This window comes from Capsicum annuum, chromosome 6, assembly GCF_002878395.1.
Source record: "Capsicum annuum cultivar UCD-10X-F1 chromosome 6, UCD10Xv1.1, whole genome shotgun sequence".
NCBI lineage: Eukaryota > Viridiplantae > Streptophyta > Magnoliopsida > Solanales > Solanaceae > Capsicum > Capsicum annuum.
This window is the reverse complement of record NC_061116.1, coordinates 49,882,987-49,904,121: the sequence shown is the minus strand read 5'-3', so window position 1 is coordinate 49,904,121 and position 21,135 is coordinate 49,882,987. Positions and strand designations below refer to the sequence as shown.

The 21,135-nt window shown below is 37.2% G+C and overlaps 1 protein-coding gene and 1 pseudogene across 1 annotated transcript; one reads left to right on the top strand and one right to left on the bottom strand.

The window, feature by feature from the left end:
• Window positions 1–372: 372 nt before the first annotated feature.
• Window positions 373–20,839, bottom strand: LOC107874343 (annotated as a pseudogene).
• LOC107874342 lies at window positions 17,023–18,182 on the top strand. The gene is made up of 2 exons (XM_047414375.1): window positions 17,023–17,111; window positions 17,474–18,182. The coding sequence occupies exons 1-2, from the start codon at window positions 17,023–17,025 to the stop codon at window positions 18,180–18,182; spliced, it is 798 nt and encodes a 265-aa protein (XP_047270331.1).
• Window positions 20,840–21,135: the final 296 nt, after the last annotated feature.

Here is a 21,135-nt window from a genome sequence, read left to right as displayed (position 1 = left end):
TGATTCTTCATGTTCTACGTATTGAAGTCTACAACGATATGTTAGAAAATTTGATAGAGAACGATAATTCAAGAAGGCTTGAGGTGATAGGCTGATAGCCTGACTTTTGGGGATAGCAGGCAATGCTCTTCTAAGATGCAACAAGCATACTAGTATTAGTTTTCTTAAAGAAATTACTACAAGATTATAGTAGGATCTTGATTCGAAATACCAACAGAATCCTAATCAAATTCAGGGGAAAAATTACATTTGACTTGGTGTTAAAGCTTTGATAGCGTATTATGGACGCTTAGAAAAGTGAGTGTGTTTGGAGAGCAATGTAAAATAAGAGATTAGAGGTGGCTTTTTGAGTTTTTACAGGTAAAGTGAAGATTGAAAGGTGAAAAGAATTTCGTTCATACCACAAGAAGATTTTACATTTGTGGCCCAGAAAGAAGACTTTGCTAGCATGCCTAATTAAAAATGTTCACAAAATCAAGAAAATTGGTAAGCTAAGCTAGTAAGCTGCAGTTGGTTTGGCTCAGTGCATACTGAACCTTCCCCGTGTCAAGAGCCTACACCAAGTTATGCACAAGCTCTTTCACCTACCCAGTGGAACAGTTGAGGTGCAAGCAACCTTGCCCAAGCACCGCTGCTATCAAATGAAAAGGTGTCCCATAGAGTTGTTAATCCTGATTCCTAATCTTCATCTACATCATATTCCCATGCCATAAATAGACCAACACTGAGTTTAGTGCTTCTTTCAATGGGATAATTGGGGCCGTGATTAGGCAACATATGTGAAGTTTGATGTGCTACAAAATGTATTACAGATCTGCACCTTGCTTCAATGTGATTTCGCTGAGTGATAATGGGACCAGTACTCCTTAACAAGCTGCCCAAAGAGCGAATCTTTATTCTTCATCAGCTTCATAAATTCATCATACTCCACTAATTTTCCTGTATTACAGCAACCAAAACAAGTCATGGGGATAATATTAACATTTCTCTGAAATCATGGGGATAAGATTAACATTTCTCTGAACTACTAAGCATGGGTAAACAGATAGACCCTACAGTCACTAATGGCCAGAACCATTGTACAATCCATGACTCTGGGTATTCTATGGGCAACTGTAATTACAGTACAATTAGCAAATTCCGTCCTGATAGTTTTCTGCAATATCATGTCAGTGGCATTGTCAATTGATGCTGTCGCTTCATCAAGCACCAAAATCTTGCTTTTCCTCAAAAGAGCATGCTCCAAACAAAACAATTGCCATTGCCCCATGCTCCAGTTTGACTCGTCTTCCACAACTGAAATGAATACATGGTCAATAAGAAGCCACTAGTATAAAAAAACCTGATATGTTCAGAATATTACCCAAGGAATCAAGCCCATTCTCTTTTTCCTTAACTGCCTCGCGTAGCTGACATTTCCCAAAAACCTTTTTCCAATGAAGATAAAATGATAATAAGTAATCAGAAAAAAACTATGCTATTTATCGATCAAATGCTAAAAATAATGGCTTGATATAGAATAGTTTAAGTATATTACCTCCCAAATTTCTTGATCAGTACTGTTCCATTGAACAGAGTAGGATCCTGAGGTATTACCCCGAAAGACCTCAAATCATGAGGACCAATTTTAAAAATGTCTACTCCATCAACCACAATCCTTCCACCTGCAGGCTCTACTAGTCGAAATAATTCACTAATGAGTGTACTCTTTCCACTGGCAGTCCGTCCAACAATACCAACTTTATGACCTCCTTCAAATGTACAGCTGGTCCCTCTAAGAACAAGTGTGGAATCCTTCCTATATCTTTATCTGTTTTGAGGCACGCTCATTAGTGACATCCCAAAAGATTGAAAACTAGCGCAGATGAGGTTTACCTGAAAATCTTGCATTTCGACTTCACCCCTTGAAGGCCAATTGACTGGGGTACGGTTCTCTTTAAAATTTCAGGAGCTTCACTTGGTATTTGCATATACTGGTTAAGTCTTTCCACAGAAATGATATAGTTCACCAAAGTGAACTGTTATTGAATGGAAGAAACAAGAGTTATGTTTAGAGAAAGATCATAAGATAAAGCCATCCCAAAAAAACCTGCAATAACATTAACAGGTATTAGGAAATTAATTGTGTTTTACATAAAGATCAATGATAAAGAAAAACCAGAAATACGCGCTTTTCTATCCAATTCCAAGAATATTATGAGTTGATAACGTGCCAGAGCTAAAAGTCCCAGGAGGAAGTAAAACCATGCAAAGTGCTGAAGAAGCAAGAACAGTTGCACTAATAATTTCCGGCAGTTGAATCAGCCACTCATTTGCTGCAAAATTGTGGAAGAAAGGACTGGCATTTACATCAATTAGTTCAAAAGTTATCATGAAAAATCTCTCTTCCTCTTTGAATACTCTTATAGTCACAGCTCCAGCAATGGATTCAGCAAGATGGTTGGCCACAAATGATTTGGTAGTTCCATTGATCCGCATCAATTCTTTGGCAGATGCAAAGTAGTATCTCTGTTGAAAAGAATAAGGTACGAAAAAATAATATATGTTCGTCTGCTGGAAGCACAACATCAAACTTTCTTATTCCCTGTAATATGACCAGTACCTGTAAGAAAATGGCCACATAAACCATTGGGATGGAGACAAACAACACTTGCCAAGTAACAACACCTAGCACTGTAAGTTTAGAATAGAAGTTTGTGGTAGCTGCAACAGCAAAAAACAAGTAGAATGGGACGTCAAGGTCAACTATACTCAAATCTGATGAGACCTGCAATAATGGAATGGGAAAGTGAGAAGGTAGAAAAAATTGTTAGGTACATGAAAATTATTAATAAGTATCATTTTTCTCTCAATTGTCATGTTTGAGATAATTACCCTGCTCAGTAACCTTCCCAAAGACGTGGAGTCATAAAATGACATAGGTGCACGGAAGAGAGAATGTAGCAGCTGTGAGAACAAGGACTTTGAAGAGTGCAAACACAAAAGAACAGTTGATAGAAATCTAGAGAGCAAAAACAGTGTGGATACAAATCCAATTAGCAAGTAAACTGAAATCAGTCTCAACGTGCTAACTTCCGGATTTTCAATATTTGTAGCCATCCAGGAGTTCTGTAATATCTGACCGACCACAAATGCAAGTTGCGAGAGAACAGCTATGGCAAAGAACAAGTATCCTTTATTTTGATTTAAATACTGGACATAGGGCTTAAATCCAGTGTCTCCAACTTCCCTATCCTTTTGCTTGATCAACTGATCTCCTCCAGAGGTTTTGGATTGTTTACCGCTATCCTTCTTTTGAATTTCTCTTGAACAAGTATCACTTCATGGCGTAAAAAGAGCCTCTGTAACCCTTTCTGAACCAGCAGTCTTTTTGTGTGCATTAACCAAGTCTTGAAATTCTTTGCTCGAGGCCAACAACTGATCATATGAAGCTGAGCGTAAAATTTCTCCATCTGACATTAACTGCAAATCAAAGTAGACAATTCCGTGAAAACTAACCAGAACCATATCGGATGCAGGAAGAAAATCAACTTGATGGGTTACCAGTAAGATAGGCTTCCCAGAAAGAGCTCCCATAATGTATTCCTGCATAGGATCAATTGAGCTTACAAATGGCAAGAAATGGAGAAGAATCACATCACTGAAGAAATGCCACGTTGAATAGGCTCGTCGAGGTATGGGCATCTACAGCACTGAAAGGATCATCTAAGAGATATACATCAGCATCATGATACAGTGCACGGGCAAGTTGAATTCTCTGCTTTTGTCCACCACTAAGATTGACTCCTCTTTCTCCTATTTCTGTGAGATCACCATAAGGTAGTAATTTGAGATCTTTTAACAGTGAACACTTCTCCAAGGTTTGCTGGTATCTCTGGTTATCCAATGGAGAACCGAACAAAATATTCTCTCGTATTGTCCCTGTCTGAATCCATGCGGATTGAGAGACGTAGGCAGTTGTTCCATCTATTTGAACCTGCAGAAAACATATAATATCAAGGATCAGTCACAGATATTGATTTTTTTCTCAAACTTTAGTACACCATATTATTATGATTGCTATGAAAACTTTAATCCTGCTTCTTATTACCTAACCCACTAGGAAAGAAGGGAACAGCCACTACAACTTACTGTTCCATGTATACTTGGAACCTCCCAGAATTGTTGACAAGAGAGTTGACTTTCCTGAGCCAACTTCCCCCCATATAGCAACCTTCTCACAAGGTTTAACCTCCAGATTAATGTTTCTGAGTGTTGGTCGTGATGGATTCTCTTCCCATGAGAGAGTATCTGATTTGATGAGTACAGCGAGATCTGTGCTTCTGACGTGTTCCCCTCTCAAATTTGTCATTTCCAGCTCAGATGCCTCGAGGAACTTGACAATCCTCTTGAAGGAGACCCCTTTGCTTGAATTACCACACCAATAATGTCCGGAATTGATCTAACAGGATCCTGGACCAGGCGTAAAGTTGCAACCAAGGTGAAAAAGATGCTCGCGTTTAGTGGAATACCAAGGAAATAGCAAGTCCCAAAAGTAGCAGCAGAGACCAAAACAGGAGATGAGCAGACAAGGAAACTACAATATGATCTACGCAACTGAACAGCTGATAACCACTTTTCTTCTACTTGCCTCAAAATCTGGATAACATTTTTGAAATGGCTTTCCCATGCATATAATCTTAGAACCTTCATATTCACAAGAGCCTCCAAAATAGCTTTTAGCCTATCATCTTGTGCAATCATCAACTTGGACTGGAACTTATGCTGTAACTTTGCAAGGGGACTACTGCACAGCACAGTGAGTATAATCACTACCAAGGATGCAATAGTTGCAAGACCAACAGTGAGGAAGAGAATTATAAGCACGAGGTGGAGCTGGACAGTTTTCCAGGTTTGATGCAGCCAAAAAGGAAACTCTCCAATCCGATAAGCATCCCCAGTAACATAGTTGATCCAAAGTAACATAGTTCATTATCTCACCACTGGAATGCATCACCTTGGCGGCATTAGATAATCTAATTTGCTTCCTATAAATAGCTGCTGTAAGTAAAGACCTCACTTTTAGGCCAATTAGTCTGCTCCTGAAAAACCACCATCTTTGTGATAAGGACTCCAAGCTCTTTGAAGTAAAAAGCGGAATGACCCAAGAAAAGTCCCTCATTTCTGAAACTTGCATTTCCTTCAGCAACTTTAATAAAGGCATTAAGTAGCAAAGGTCCTGCTGAAACAGTGACTACTTTCAGCAGTGCAAAGAATCCTGAAACAATAATCTCTTTCCAGTGACATATGAGAATTGTCTTCAAAACTGATGGCTGGGAAGAGGCATTAACTTGTTTCTGCTTGTTCAATAGCTCCTCAAATATTAAGTAACATGATTCTTCCCGATCTGCCTCACTCAGTCCAGGTATGTCCTTGTCAAAAGAAGGGAAAGAAGGATTGAAAAACAAGTTGAAACAGTGAAAATGATGCAGCTGTAAGTTGCTACAAAAAAGACTGCAGTGAAAAAAAAGGAGAAGCTGAAACTTTTATTGAGTGTTTTCAATTTTTTTGGATGGTTACAAATGCACAATGTGCCTCCTATTTATACTAGTGTATAGATGATTCTAGATATCCTTCTAGATACATCTACAAGAAAAATCTAGTGATCCTTATCTTCTACTACTCTAGAATATCTAGATAATTCTACAAGATATTTATTCAAGATACTACACTAGGATATTCTAGAAGAACCTATTCCAAAAAATATCTAATATCTAGGAGTTTCTACCACAAAAAATATCTTCTAACTAGGAGTTTCTAGATAAATCTTAATTTCCTAACACTCCTCCTTAAGATTTTTCATTGAAACTCCCTGCAACGGCCTTTGAAACTCAAACTTGTTTGTGGGAAGAGCCTTGGTTAGAATATCAGCTTGTTGTTCTTCACTTCTGCAATGCACCAGCTTAACTTCGCCATTCTTCTCGGCATCTCGCAAATGAAATTTGATGTTGATATGCTTCGTCCATCCATGTTGCACTGGATTTTCAGCCATAGCAATGGCTAATTTATTGTCCACATAGATCATTGTTGGTTCTTCTGGCAAAAGATCCAATTCAAACAAGATTTTCCTCAACCAAATTCCTTGATTTGTAGCAGATGCAGCAGTCACATACTCGGATTCAGCAGAAGATTGAGCTACGATATCCTGCTTCTTTGTGCTCTAAGAAAATATGCCTGAACCAAATAAAAAAGAATAACCAGATGTGTTTTTATAATCGTCCAAACATCCACCCCAATCACTATCTGAATAGCCAATAAGAACTCCATTCTCCACACTTTTGTACCAAATGCCATAATCAGTTGTCCCTTTAATATACCTCAACATCCTTTTAGCAGCTCCAAGATGCTTGATGCTGGGACATTGCATATATCGAGACAGTAGACTAGATGCAAACATCACATCTGTAGCAGTCAGATACAACAAGCTTCCAATAAGGCTCCTATAAAGTTTTGAATCTGCCCGCTCTTCTCCATCATCCTTCATTAACTTTTCATTCACAACAAGTGGAGTTGAAACAGGTTTGCACTTATCAAGCTTGAACCTTTTTAAGAGATTCAGGGCATATCTCTTTTAGGACAAGAAAATTTCTTCAAAAGATTGAGAAATTTCCATTCCTAGGAAGAACTTCATCTCCCCTAGATAAGACATTTCAAAAGCTTTTAGCATCGCATTTTTGAATTCTTGAATTGCAAGAGAATCTTCACCTTTGATCATCAATTCATCAACATAAACAGATATCACAATTAACTTCCCATCAGCTTGCCTTTTGAAGTATAAAGTAGGCTCATTTAGGCTTTGGTTGAAGCCTTGAGATAGCAAATGAGTATCCAGCCTACTATACCAAGCTCTTGAAGCTTGTTTAAGGCCATAGAGAGCCTTTTTAAGCTTATACACCTTGTCTTCTTCACCTGCAACTATAAAACCTTCAGGTTGTTCAACATAAATATCTTCTTCAAGAAATCCATTTACAAATGCAGATTTGACATCTAAATGGTAAATTTTCCACTTGTATTGTGCTTCAAGAGAGACTAGAAATCTTACTGTTTCATGCCTCGTGACAGGAGCAAACGTATCTCCAAAGTCCACTCGAGGCTGTTGGGAATAACCTTTAAGTACGAGTCTGACTTTATGTTTGAAGATGGAGCCATCTGGATTGAACTTTGTTCTATAGACCCATTTGACACCAATGATGTTTTTTTATCGGGCCTATCAACCAGCTCCCAAGTATCATTTTTATTAATCATGGTAAGCTCCTCTTCCATTGCAGAAATCCAAACTTTATGACCCGTTGCTTCTTCAAAGGAAGATGGTTCGACGAGAGCAAAATTGTATTGCTCAGAAACTTCAGTTAGTGATCTGGTCTTCAAAACTAGAGAATCAGTTGTCAATTCAACATTTGAAAGGTGTCCTATTCCAGCAATAGGACTGGAAGAAATATCACTTGTCTATGGATTTTGAGCTGCAACTGAAGTACTCCCATCTTGGTTCTTTACAATAATATCTCAATCCCAATCATAGTGTCTAGACTCGTCCACTGCAAGATCTCTACTGATAAGCACCTTCTTCGTACGAATATTATACACTTTGTACCCTTTTGCAGCTGTGTTATAGCCTAACAAAATACAGAGTTTTTCCTTGTTATCCAATTTGCCTCTTTTAGCATCTGGAACATGTGCATAACAGACTGAACCAAAGACTTTTAAATGTCTCGCAGATGCCTTATACCTTTCCATGCTTCAAATGGCGTCATGTCTTGGAGTGATCTAGTTGGTAATCTGTTCAGCAAATAGACGACAGTATTGACTGCCTCAGCCCAAAAATATTTAGGCATCTTTTTTTCTGCCAACATACATCTCGCCATCTCCATCACGGTTCTGTTCTTCCTCTCAGAAACCCCGTTCTATTCTGGAGTGTAGCTAACAGTGAATTGTTGTTGAATACCCACATCTTTACAATACTTACTGAACTGATGTAAAGTATATTCAGTTCCATTATCTGACCTGATATACTTCAACCGGCAGCCACTCTCCCTTTCTACCATAGCCTTGAATTCTTTGAAAACAGAGAACACCTGAACTTTGCTACTTATAAAATAGACCCATGTCATTCGAGTTAGATCATCTATAAACAGAATAAAATATTTATTTCCACTCAAAGAAACCGTCCTCATTGGTCCATATATATCTGTATGAACCAACTCTAGATTTTCCTTCGCTCTCCAAAGACTTCCTTTAGGAAAGGATCGTCTATGCAGTTTACCAAATTAACATGACTCACAAACATCTCGGCACATGTCAATTTTGGGTACATCAAGCACCATACCCTTGGATTGCATATACATCAATGAACTAAGGTAGTAATGACCGAATTCTTTTATGCCAAAGCCAAGTATCACGCATTTCAATATTAAAAGAGCAACTTTCAGCAGAATAGCATAAAATTGGAAAGGAATTACCAATCATGCTAATTGTAGCTACTTCACAATCTTTAGGATCATAAATGACACATTTTTTATCCTTAAAAGTAAGTGAATAATTATTGTGAAGCAACTGAGCAACACAACAAGTTTTGAGTTAGGCTTGGCACATAAAGAACATCGTTTATGATTTTCATACCTTCGTCTGTATGGAATTTCACTGATCCTCTTCTTTGAGCTTGCACCAGTGCACCATCTCCAAGCTTCACTTTGGTCCTATCAGACCTGTGCAGGCTAAGAAACAGATTTTCATCAATCGCCATGTGCCTTGTGCACGCACTATCGACATACCAATTATATCGATCAACATATGATGTGTGCGAAGTCATGAATACATCTTCCTCTGTTTTTTCAACTTGGTGATCTTTCGCAAAATTTACTCGTTGGGAAGACTGACCACTTTAAGTTTGCTTTTGCCTGCAATACTTCTCAATGTGCCTATACTTCTTGCAGTATCTGCATTGAATAAGAGACCTCTTGGACTTCTGCCAACAATTCTTCTCCAAGTGGTTTGTCTTCTTACAAATTAAGTTGCTCAAATTCGGATACGGGTATCTGAGACGGGTGCAGATCCGAGAGTCGGATTCATCAAAATATAAATTTTAAGATTCGAGGGTGCGAATCTGTGTGTGGATACGGGTGCGGGGATGCGGCTAAAAAAATTAAATATTACAGAGTTATAAAGATATTTACCAAAAAATAAAAAATTATAATTAAGAATTTAAACTAATGTTGTCAAAGTAAGAGTAAACTGATCGACATAGTATTGTCAAAGTATACACGTTTTTTAGTTTTTACTTTTTATTAAAACATATATCTGTTAATGTACACGTGTTAATATAAGTTATTAACAATACAAACAAATAAAGACGGTCACTTTGACAAAAAAAAAGTCATTGTGTCCAACGACCAACGCCGACGACGACTGGGGTGGGAGAAACGGATGACCGACGATGAATGAGGTGGTACGACGACTACAACGATGATTTCCAGCGATAGCGATGATGATTTCCGGTGACAGCGACGGCACATCGACAACGCTGTCTCTTTTTCGGTGGTGGATGGTCGAAATTTTTTCAGGTAAGTTGCCGGTTAATTATTCGATGTTTTCCCTCAATTTCTTCTTTAGTTTGGTCAACGTCTCCGAAATAGGTTGATCAAATCGGAGACGGCGAAAGCACCCATCCCCGCCTCAGTCTCGTGTTGAGATGGATTCGGCGGCAATACAGCCAAGTCCGAGCAACGTAGCTTACAAATACCACAAGGTGGAAATTTTCCTTTCCTCGACGATTCACCTTGGTATCCACCAAATTTTACCTTGCTCGAATTTATGCCTTACTTGAAAGGTATCTTCAACTGTCCCTTCACTTCTCATAGTTACCCTTGCTCTTGGATTTGCAAATTAGAGATCAGCTCAGCTATTGAAAGAGTAGTCAAGTCACAAGACTCTTCAATAGCTGAGATTTTTTATTCAAACTTGTCCGGAAGGTTGACCATGATCTTCTCAACAACCTTCTGATTTGAAAAGTTTTCACCAAGTATCCTTATTTGGTTCACAATATCCATCAGCTTGGAAGAGTATTCTTTCACACTATCCGAATCCTTCATCTTCAAGAGCTCAAATTCCCTCTTCAAAGCTAAGACCTTAACAGACTTAACTTTGTTTTTGCCTTCAAACTCCTCCTTTATCTTATCCCAGGCTTCTTTGGCTGTCTCACAAGCCATAATCCTTGTAAACATCACTTCCTTAAGGCTTGAATGTATGCAAGTGAGAGCTCTTGGAGATCTAGTCACCAACTCATCATGATTTTTGATATCATTGAGAGTTGGGTTGTCTCTCAATGGCTGGACAACAGGTTCTCCTCTCTCAACAACATCCTACAAGTTGAGAGCCTTCAAATAAGCCTTCATTTTAATGGCCCAAATATGGTAATTCTCTCCCGAGAAAATTGAAGGACCCATTGTTAGTTGATTTTCTGGTGCCATGTTTTCAGCAAAGAGATCCAAAAAAAGAAGCTAAAAATAAGATGAGCCAATCAACAAAAAAATAGATTTAGATCCCGTAAGAAATGGGCTCTGATACCATGTCAAAAGAAGGGAAAGAAGGATTGAAAACAAGTTGAAATAGTGAAAATAATGCAGCTGTAAGTTGCTACAAAAAATACTGCAATGAAAAAAAAAAGAGGTAATGAACTGTTGGTTTTCATCTCCTTATCTTCTAAATCCAAATGCGAAATATACCAATCCTAGGAAGCCATTAAAAATTACAGAAATCAACTGCAAACACGAAAACCCATGAAAGTGAGCAGGAATACTGGTATCTCCTAAGGATGCCTTAGAAAACAAATTAAGATGAGCAGAAGTATAACATCAAAACAAATTATCAATACCTGATTGATACAGGAGAAAGGATCTTCCATTGACCCAAAATCAGCATGGCAAAGCTCTCCATTATCGACCGAGCAACTCTATGCCCCATAAAACACAGTCCATAGGTCCTTCATTTCCTCATCCAGTTCTTTCTCCCTATAAATTTTACTTTCATTTGTATTGATTCAAGTGAATAGGAAATTCATTCATGATGCCAAGTATGTCTACCAAGATCATATATACTAATGAAAAGACACTCTAGTATAACACAATAACCAGTAACATATAAATAAAGATTACTGTAATAATAACAAGAAAGAATGTTGTTACCATGACCTTGTTCTATCTTTTATATGAGTGGATAAAGCTCATCACTGTGAAAGTGGACCACACTACCTCTGGCGCTGCTACTTTAAGCTTAAGGTAAGTATGAGAAAGACAAGAAAAATTCATGGGGATTGTTTAATGAGTTTAACTTCCTATACACTGATTGATACACGTTGCACTGTCAAGTCATATTAGAGATAATTAAAGGTAACTGATCCCTGTATTACCTGAAAAATAAGGTTATGGAAGAAGCATCATTGACAACATCCTGTTCAGTCATGAGTTCTTCGAGGGGTATACAAGGAAGGGTATGTCTCCAAGATGTGTCTTTAAGGTGGATCTAAAGAAAGCATATGATACTCTTGACTGGCATTTCCTGAAGACTATGCTGGTTGACCTTGGCTACATTGGATAATAGAATGTGTGACAACAATTTCCTATTCACTTGTGGTAAATGGAGGGTTGACTAAGACATTTAGAGACAAGAGAGATACCAGGCAGAGCGATCCTATGTCCCCTTACCTTTGCCTGTTAGCTATGGAGTACTCGTTGTTAATGATGCAAGTGTATTTTACTTCATGCTTAAAATGATAGATTACAACAATAATATATACACAAAGCTAGACACAAAGGCCAAGAGCAAATCCCTGAGATCATGTCTTCTACCAACAAATATTAACTATGTATCTGACACACAATCTGAAAATAGATTACTCTCTGACTATATCTTGACATTTATATACTATCTGACAGTATCTTGACACTCCTCCTCAAGCTGGAGCATACATGTCATATGCTCCAAGCTTGCCGCAAATGTATTAAATCCGAGCTCCTCTAAGGGACTTAGTAAGAATATCTGCCAATTAGTCATTTGAACCGACGAAGCTGGTGGCAATGCATCCGGACTAAATTTTCTGCCTAATAAAATGACAATCCATCTCTATATGTTTTATTCTTTCATGGAAAACTGGATTTGAGGCAATATGTAGGGCAGCCTGATTGTCACACATAAGCTTTATTTGATTGAATTCAACACATTTTAACACTTAGAGAAGTTGTTTCAGCCAAATAAGCTCACATGTAGCAACGACCATAGCTCGATATTTAACTTCTGCACTAGATCTGGCAACATCTTGGTTCTTACTTTTTCAAGAAATTAAATTTCCTCCAATCATGATGCAATACCCAGAAGTGGAGCGTCTATCACACAGAGAACCTTTCCAATCTGCATCAAAATATCCAACAATGTCTGTGTGACCTTTGTCTTCATATAACAATCCTTGTCCTAGAGCTCTTTTGATGTACCTAAGGATGCGAATCACTGCGTCCTAATGATCTTTACATGGAGCTTGGAGAAACTAACTAACCACGCTTACCGCAAATGAAATATCCAGGCGTGTGATAGTGATATAATTTAATTTACCGACTAGTCTTCTATATCTACCAGGATCTTTTAATGGATTCCCTTGTCCAGGGACGAGTTTGATATTTGGATCCATAGGAGTGTCAATTGGTTTGCAATTTAACATACATGTCTCCTCTAATATGTCCAAAGCATATTTTCTTTGTGAGATAGCAATACTTGTCTTTGGATTGTGCTACCTCAATTCCCAAAAAATACTTTAACTTCCCTAAATCTTTGGTTTGAATGTGACTGAACAAATATTGTTTTAGCTGAGATATTTCTTTCGGATCATTCCCAATTATGACAATGTCGTCAACATAAACAACAAGAAAAATGTTCTTTTTTGGACCATTATGTCGACAGAAAATAGAGTTATCTACTTTATTTCGAGACATCCCAAACTGTTAGAGTAATCTGCTTTACTTCGAGACATCCCAAACTGTTAGACAACAAAACTAAATCTGCCCAACCATGCTCTCGGAGATTGCTCGAGGCCATATAGAGAGCGTTTGAGACGGTATACTAACTCTGACCTCCCCTAAGCAATAAATCCAGGAAGTTGTTCCATATAAACTTCCCCAGCAAGTTCGTCATGCAAAAAGGCATTCTTCATGTCTAGTTGATGAAGTGACCAATAATGCATTGCTGTCAAGGATATAAGCAGTCGGACAAATGCAATTTTAGCAACTGGAGAGAGCGTTTCACCATAGTCAAGACAATAAATCTGGGTGTATCTTTTGGCAACAAGGTGAGATTTCAATCGGTCAACTGTTCCATTCGAACCTACTTTTATTGTGTAGATCCATTGACTTCCACCAGTAGATTTCTCCTTCGGTAACTGGACCAATGCCCAAGTATTATTGGTCTGTAAAGCATTCATTCCATCAATCATAGCTTCTCTCCACACTAGATGTTCCAATACTTCGCTAATAGTCTTTGGTGTAGGTACATTAGATAGGGTAAATACAAAGGTATAATATAATGGGGCAAACCAATGATAACTTAAATATCTCTCTGGTTGTTGATTTCAAGTAGTGCATATATCTTTGCGTATGGAAATTGGTGGGGTCACTGCATCTAATGAAGGCATGACTGGAGAAGGTGACGAAGGAGTATGAGATGAGTCATCAGGAGCTACCAGTGTATCTGGACTAGGAGTAGTACTATCATTATTATTGTTAAGAGGACGAGCACGTCGGGTGTATGCTTGAAGAGGAGGATGAGCGGTTTGTGGGTTGTTTGAAAGATTGATTTATTGTAGAGAAAGTATGAGTACTGGCAAAATTTGAGGAATTAAACCCCTGCTTGTAGTGTTGGGTGTAAAATAGGGGGATGTTTCAAAAAATGTCACATTTGTACTGATAAAATATTTATTCGATTTCGGATCATAGCATTTGTAACCTTTTTGGTGATGAGAGTATCCTAGAAAGACACACTTGATTCATTTCGATTGGAGTTTGTCATTTCTAGTACTTTGATCATGGACAAAGCAAGTACACCCAAACACTCTCAAAGGTAAATGATAAGGATTTTGACCTGGAAAGAGAATTGAGTAAGGACTTTATTGTTGCAACACAGTGGAGGGCATTCTATTTATTAAATATCAAGTAGTGAGAATAGTATCCCCTAAAAACAAAGAGGAGTGTGATGGTGTATAAGCAAAGTTCGAGTAGTCTCGATAAGATGCCTATTTTTAGGTTTGGCGACTCCATTTTGTTGAGCAGTAGATGCATAAGAAGTCTGATGAGTGATTCCCTGAGATGATAAGAAACCAGCAAAGGGAGAAGATAAGTACTCCTTGGCATTATCACTACGTAATACCTTAATTGAAATGCCAAATTGATTATTTATCTCAGCACAGAATTTTTGAAAAATAGAGAATACTTCAAAATGATTTTTCATTAAAAATACCCATGTGCAACGAGAAAAATCATCAATAAAGGTAACAAAATACTGAAATCCTAAACTGGAAACAACATGACTAGGACCTAATACATCTGAGTGAATAATGACAAACATATATATAACCCTGTTATTAACTCTTTTAGGAAACGAAGTGTGACTATTTTTCCCAAGTCGACAAGACTGAAGAAGACAAAGTGGAAAGACTAGGAATTAATTTCTGAAGCTTTGCTAGACTCAGGTGACCAAAACGGCTGTGGAGAAGATCATTTGAGGCAGCGAAAGTGAAGGCAACTGGTGGTGGTGATTTTGACATGTGATAGAGTCCCATTGACTCATATCCTGTTCCAATCGTCTTCCCCGTTCTCCGGTCCTGTACAACAACAGAGTCAGCCAAAAAAATGACACCACAATTCAAGTGTTTGGTTAATTTGCTAACAGAAATCAAATTAAATGGACATTTAGGAGCAAATAAAACTGAGTTTAAGGAAATAAAGGAAAGAAGTTACACGTCGCCTATTCCTTTTAGGGCAGTTCATAATCCATTAGCAAGGGTAACTGCGGTAAGGATTGTGGAATGAATAAGATTTGAGAAAAGATTCTAATTACTAGAGATATGGTCAGATGCACCAGAATCCAATATCCATTGGCAAGAGGGTGAAAACCTCGTAAGACTAATAAAGAAATTACCAGTTTGTGAGGTATCGATAAAGGTGACTATCATGTAGCTATTTTATAGTGTAAGTAATCACTATACTCTGCTCCAGAAAAAGTAATAGAATTGGACAGTTGACCATCTGTGTCTTTACGGGTCTGAACCGCATCAGCTGTACTATAATTGTTAGTACGTGGTGGTCGACCGTGCAATTTCCAACAAGTTTGTTGAGTATGTCCTGGCTTGTTGCAATACTTGCAATAGGGTCTAGATTTTTTGTTGTTCCCCCTTTGCTGGACATTTTGTTCCTGTGGATTTGCATTTTTCACAGCTAATACAGATGTCTCGACGTTTGTGGTATCATTTGTTTCTAAACCAATATGCAATAATCGAGCTGAAATGTCGATTAAGGAAGGAATTGATGAACTTGCCAAGATTTGATCCCTTATAGGACTCAGATCAGATCGAAGTTCATTCAGTGTTAGAATCATAAAAACCTTATCTCTTTGTTGCTCCTGTGTGGTGACAATTTCAGAAAGTGGCATGAAAGAGTCAAAATGATCTTTCAAGGTTTCTATGTGTCTAAAATAACTCGCCATATATTCTGTTGAAGTTGGACTAAGTCTGAGACAACCTTGTATATATGTTGTATGGCATTCATATAAAAAGTCTTAGCTTTAGTCCAAACTTTATAGCAGGTTTTACAAGATTGAAATAGTTTGAGTAATTTAGGATCCAAAGAGTTCCATAAGAGATTGCATAATTGAGCATCAATTCGAGTCCACTTAGTCCTTTCACTAGCAAAAATATCACTAGTATTTTTAACTAAATGATCCTCATATCCTTGTCCCATAAACCACATCTCAACAGATAAAAACCATGGTGTGTAATTATTACTACCTTCTAATTCATGGTAGTAATAACAGTAGAACTTGAAATAGAGGAAAACATCGATTTGACATCACTTGAAGATTCAATTTTCTCTGAGACATCAGTTACTAGAAATTCACCTTTCTCTGCCATTATGGCTACGATTGCTAATGAAACACCAGGAAAAAAAGTATTTTTTTTTTTACCAAAGAACAAAATGAGGACAAATACAAGAAGTGAGCTAGAAAAAAAATTTGGTTAAAAGCAGGGACGGACCTACGTAGAGGCGAGAGGGTTCACCCGAACCCCCTGGGCAAAAAATTATGTTGTATATGTAAGGTAGAAAATCTATATTTATGTACATATATTAATTTTGAACCACTTGACACAAGATTGTTGGATAGCTCAGTGGTACAATCTCCACTTCTTGGGGCGCTACTTCAGGCTTGGTCGCGGGTTCGATCCACATCAGGCTGCTTTTTTTTTTTTTTTAAAGTAGACTGAAACCAATAGCTGGACGCCTACAGAACAAAAAACAAGAAGCCTACAACTATTAAAAAAAGACTACAAACCTCCAGCTATATAAAAAAAAAACTTTAAAATAAGTTAAAATATAAGTTTAAGTATTCTATATTTATAGACTATATATTATTACGTCCCTTGAAATTATATTTTGTTGGCTTATTCACACATTTATATTTTTATTTTTCGAACCCCCTGAAGAAAATTCCTGGATCCGCCACTGGTTAAAAGAACTCGAAACAGAGGAAAGAGAAGATCAAGGCTCCTCTTGATGACTGCAGATCTGGTAGAAACTATTTCAGATTTGTACTGAACAAGAACTTCACAAGAAAAAAGGAAGAAACAACCGATGAAGATGACTGCTTTTTTTCTGGTTACTGAAAATTATGGGAGTAATGGGTAAGACTAGAATGAATAATTGACCCTCACCAACTCAGAATAAAAGTTTGATATGGATGGAAAAAAAACTGTCAGAAGTGGCTGCTATTAAAGGAAGATGCCGGAATAGTTATCGAAAAATCTATCAGAACAGTCACCGGAAAAGGCAAATTGAATTTCTACAAAAATAGCAGAGGCTCTGATACCATGTTAATGATGCAAGTGTATCTCACTTCATGCTTAAAATGATAGATTACGGCAACAATATATACACAAAGTTGGACACAAAATGTCAAGAGCAAATCCCCGAGATCATGCCTTCTACCTACAATAATTGACTATGTATCTGACACATAATCTGAAAATAGATTACTCTTCTTGACATTCATATACTATTTGATAGTATCTTGACACTCGCAAAGAGAAATGAACCACCTGGCATTGAATCAGAATTTCAACTTTCATCCAAGATGCAAGAAATTCAAAGTGATACACGTGTTTTGCTGATGATTTACTTATGTTTTGCAGGGTAGACATTGAATCTATTACACTTTTACAACACACATTCCAAAAGTTCTCTGATGCACCTGGATTACAAGCAAACTTGGACAAAAGCCCCCTTTATGTGGCTGGAGTGTCACAAGAAGTGAAATCAGAGATCCTACATTTACTTGGCTATGCAGAAGGAACACTCCCTTTTAAATATTTGGGAGTACCACTCGCTACAAAGAAGCTGAATATTAGTCAGTGCTTGCCTCTTGATGAGAAAATTACTGCTAAAATCACCTATTGGTCTGCAAGGATGTTCTCATATGTTGGAAAAGTGCACCTTATTAAGGCTGTCCTCTTTGGGATGCAGCTATATTGGGCCCAAATTTTTGTGCTCCCTAAGAAGATAATGAAGATGATTGAGGTTGTCTGTAGATCATTCCCTTGGACAGGTGCTAGGCAAATTTCCAAGAAAGCTTTAGTGTCATGGGAAAAGATATGTTACACAAGAGCTGATGAGGGATTGAATGTGATAAACTTAAAGTTATGGAACAAGGCAGCAGTTATGAAACAATTATGGGCAATCTTTCTAATGAAAGATTCACTGTGGATCAAATGGGTACACTACTACTATATCAAGCAAAGGGACCTGACAGATATGGAGCTACCCAAGAATGCATCTTGCATGGTTAGGAAAATATTGGGATGCAGAGACATTATGCTGCAACGGAGCTCAATTCAAGGCTAATTCACACACAGGATAGCTGAGCTGCAGAAAGGAGATATGTACCAGATCAAGAAGGCTTATTGTTTGCTTCTCCCTCAGCTGCCTAGAGCACCATGGAAGAGCATTGTCCTGCAATCACAGGTCCATCCATCCAAGGCGTCATTTTAACTTGTGGCTTGCAGTACAGCAGAGACTTGCAACTGTGGATAGGCTCCAGAAATTTGGTTTTCAGGTACCAATGGATTATATTTTCTGTGGTGATGATATTGAGAGCTTTACACATCTATATTTTGATTGTCTTCACACCAAAAGATTATGGAGTAGATTATTACATTGGATGGGCTATGGTAGACCTGTTGGCACCTGGTATTCAGAAATGCAATGGATAAATCAAATGGAAAAACAGAGAACTGGGGAAGCTGCAACCATGGTGGTGTGCTGCATTTGGCGTGAAAGGACCTCTGCTAGGTTCCAAGGTGGTCGCTTCCGTGTTGACACAGTTTGTCGAGCAATTGCATTACACATACATATACGAGGAAGAGGGGTGATCAAGTGGCAATCAAGACTTCAGAGATTAAATTGTTTTCCCTAGCTAGTGCTCTTAGGATTCTGAAAATTGAGTAGAGCTGTAATAGAATGTTATTTTATCCTGTAGATAGGCTCATTAGTATCTAGTTGAGAGGGAAGGGTCTGCCTGTGCCTTGAAATGTAATGTTCATTTTTTGATTAAGAAAATAAAATAAAATGAGGTAACTGATCTGCTACAGTTGGTTATAACATGAACTTATGGTGTATAAATTCGCTAATTATACCGCTGGTGTATATAAGTTAAATCAGTGTTTAAATAGTTTACAGGCTTTATGGATGTATTGACCCATGACTAAACCATGATCATAAGGTACCTGGCATATAGTGGAGGAGACACTCTTGTCCAACGGGGTCTTTGCCGGAATTACACTATGTCAATAGGAAAAATAAATAACTTTTTAATATATATGGAGTATATGTTGGATCCCCTTTTCATTTCTGTGTTTTATTTTTTTATAGTTCAACTTCCCTAGGTGAAAATTCTAGTTCCTTCACTATCGATATATATAGAATAAAAGAAATTCAACCAAGAAGAATACAATCCAACATCCAATCAAGAAACAGCATAAACTACAGCAAACCACAACATTCTGAAGCATTAGAAAAGAATAAAATTCAAGGCAACTACATCTTGGAGCTAGGAAATAAAAAGTAAATCAATGCATATGCAACTATGCAAGTCTTAATTAAATACGATAGCATGCAAGGATATAATTACAGAGAGTAAAGGAAAGGACTAACCAGAGGGAGAGAAAACAGGCAACCGAGATTCCAAAATATCGCCAAACAAATACAATCTATCTACTCCTCATCGAGTACAAAAATTGTTATTCGTCATCATATTGTTTTTTGATGATTGACAAATTGATAGTGACAATGTAATGATGTGCAAGTAGTACAACCACTGTTATGATTTGTTTGCTCTGAGTTCCTGTATATGGTTATTAGAGGTTAGCGGAGTAGTATAGTCAAGACTCAAAGAGTGTCATTGCTAATGTCCTGGACGAATATTCCCTTACTGTTCCACGTGCTGTTATGTCTTCCTATTTTCCTATTCCCTTTCACCCCTCTCCATCGGTGTTTTATTGTCATTCACATTCACACAATCACACCCACCAAATACGGATCTTGGATTTTGAGTTAAAGGTACCCTTTTAAATACATTTAAAAAAATTTATAAATATTTAGAGATGGATTAATATATACTTTATCGTCTAATTTGTACAAAACTAAAATCTTTTCACACACTTTTTTTGCATAGGTACATATATTCGTCCTCCTCTCATTGTCGAGTTTACCTGCAGTGATCACAATCACGCTTTATTCCCTTTTCAAGTTGCAAAAAAAAAAAAGACCCAATCTTTATAAGCAAAACACTAAACAATCAAACAAACGAATACAGCAACTCTAAATCTAGGTTGAAACTGAAAAGGAAATACAAAATGGAATTTCATATCACAATCAACAGTAATTCTAAATCTATGATGAGATTGAAAAATGGAAAAGAGAATTTCTGATTCCGAATATTGTTGACACCCTTTCTTTCATAGTCCTTGAATGAACCAAACCCTCAACATCTTTCTTGTTTCTTGTTGGATGCGGCAATTTATACCAAAACCCTCCTTTATATCCTCTTGTTTGCCTCACAATAAAAGACAAGAACCTGTGTTTTATAAGCACATTACTACTACTCTTCAAAACAGAAGCCATTTTATGATGAATTGGAGAAGAAGAAGAAGTAAGAGTTAATGATGTACTATTACTTCTTGGAAGTTGAGTGAGTTTTTCTGTTAAGCAAACAGAACAAACTCCTGTAGACTGTCGATGCTTTGGATGTTTCTTGCAGATGATCATGGAGTATCTGTTGTGTGCCTTTGACTTGCCAATGTGTATGATGTGTTGTCTCTTTGATCTGTACATTTTTTCCATGTGTGTATTGCTGCATCTCTTTTTTAATAATTTCTTGGAGATTTAGTATAAAATATTAGAAGCCTAGTAGCAAGATCGTGGGAATATAAAGGAAAGGAAAAGGTGTGAATTGGAAAAGTCGATGTACAGCTGGAAATAAAAGGTACAGCTGAGTCGGTGAGTAAAACATACATACGATACCTTTTCTATAATCCCACACCACTATCCTTTTATATTATTTTTACACTCTCTTTAAGAATTTATATAAGTTTATTAATATTTAATTATTTAAAATGTTAACCTCTCTTCAATAAATATTTTCTCTAATTATACGTATATACTCTTGAGTCTTCACTTAGATTTTCTATGTTGCTAATTAGTTAATATTTATTATTTTCAAAAATAATTATTATAAAAGGCAAAATAAAAATAATATATTTAATTATCTTAAAAAATTTTAAAATAACAATTATTTTAG

Bases quoted from the DNA above. Each gene is read 5' to 3' on its own strand.
- LOC107874342 (XM_047414375.1), top strand. From the start codon at position 17,023: ATGGAAAAAAAACTGTCAGAAGTGGCTGCTATTAAAGGAAGATGCCGG. The intron at 17,112-17,473 runs GCAAATTGAATT...TATGTTTTGCAG, and splicing joins CAGAACAGTCACCGGAAAAG to GGTAGACATTGAATCTATTA.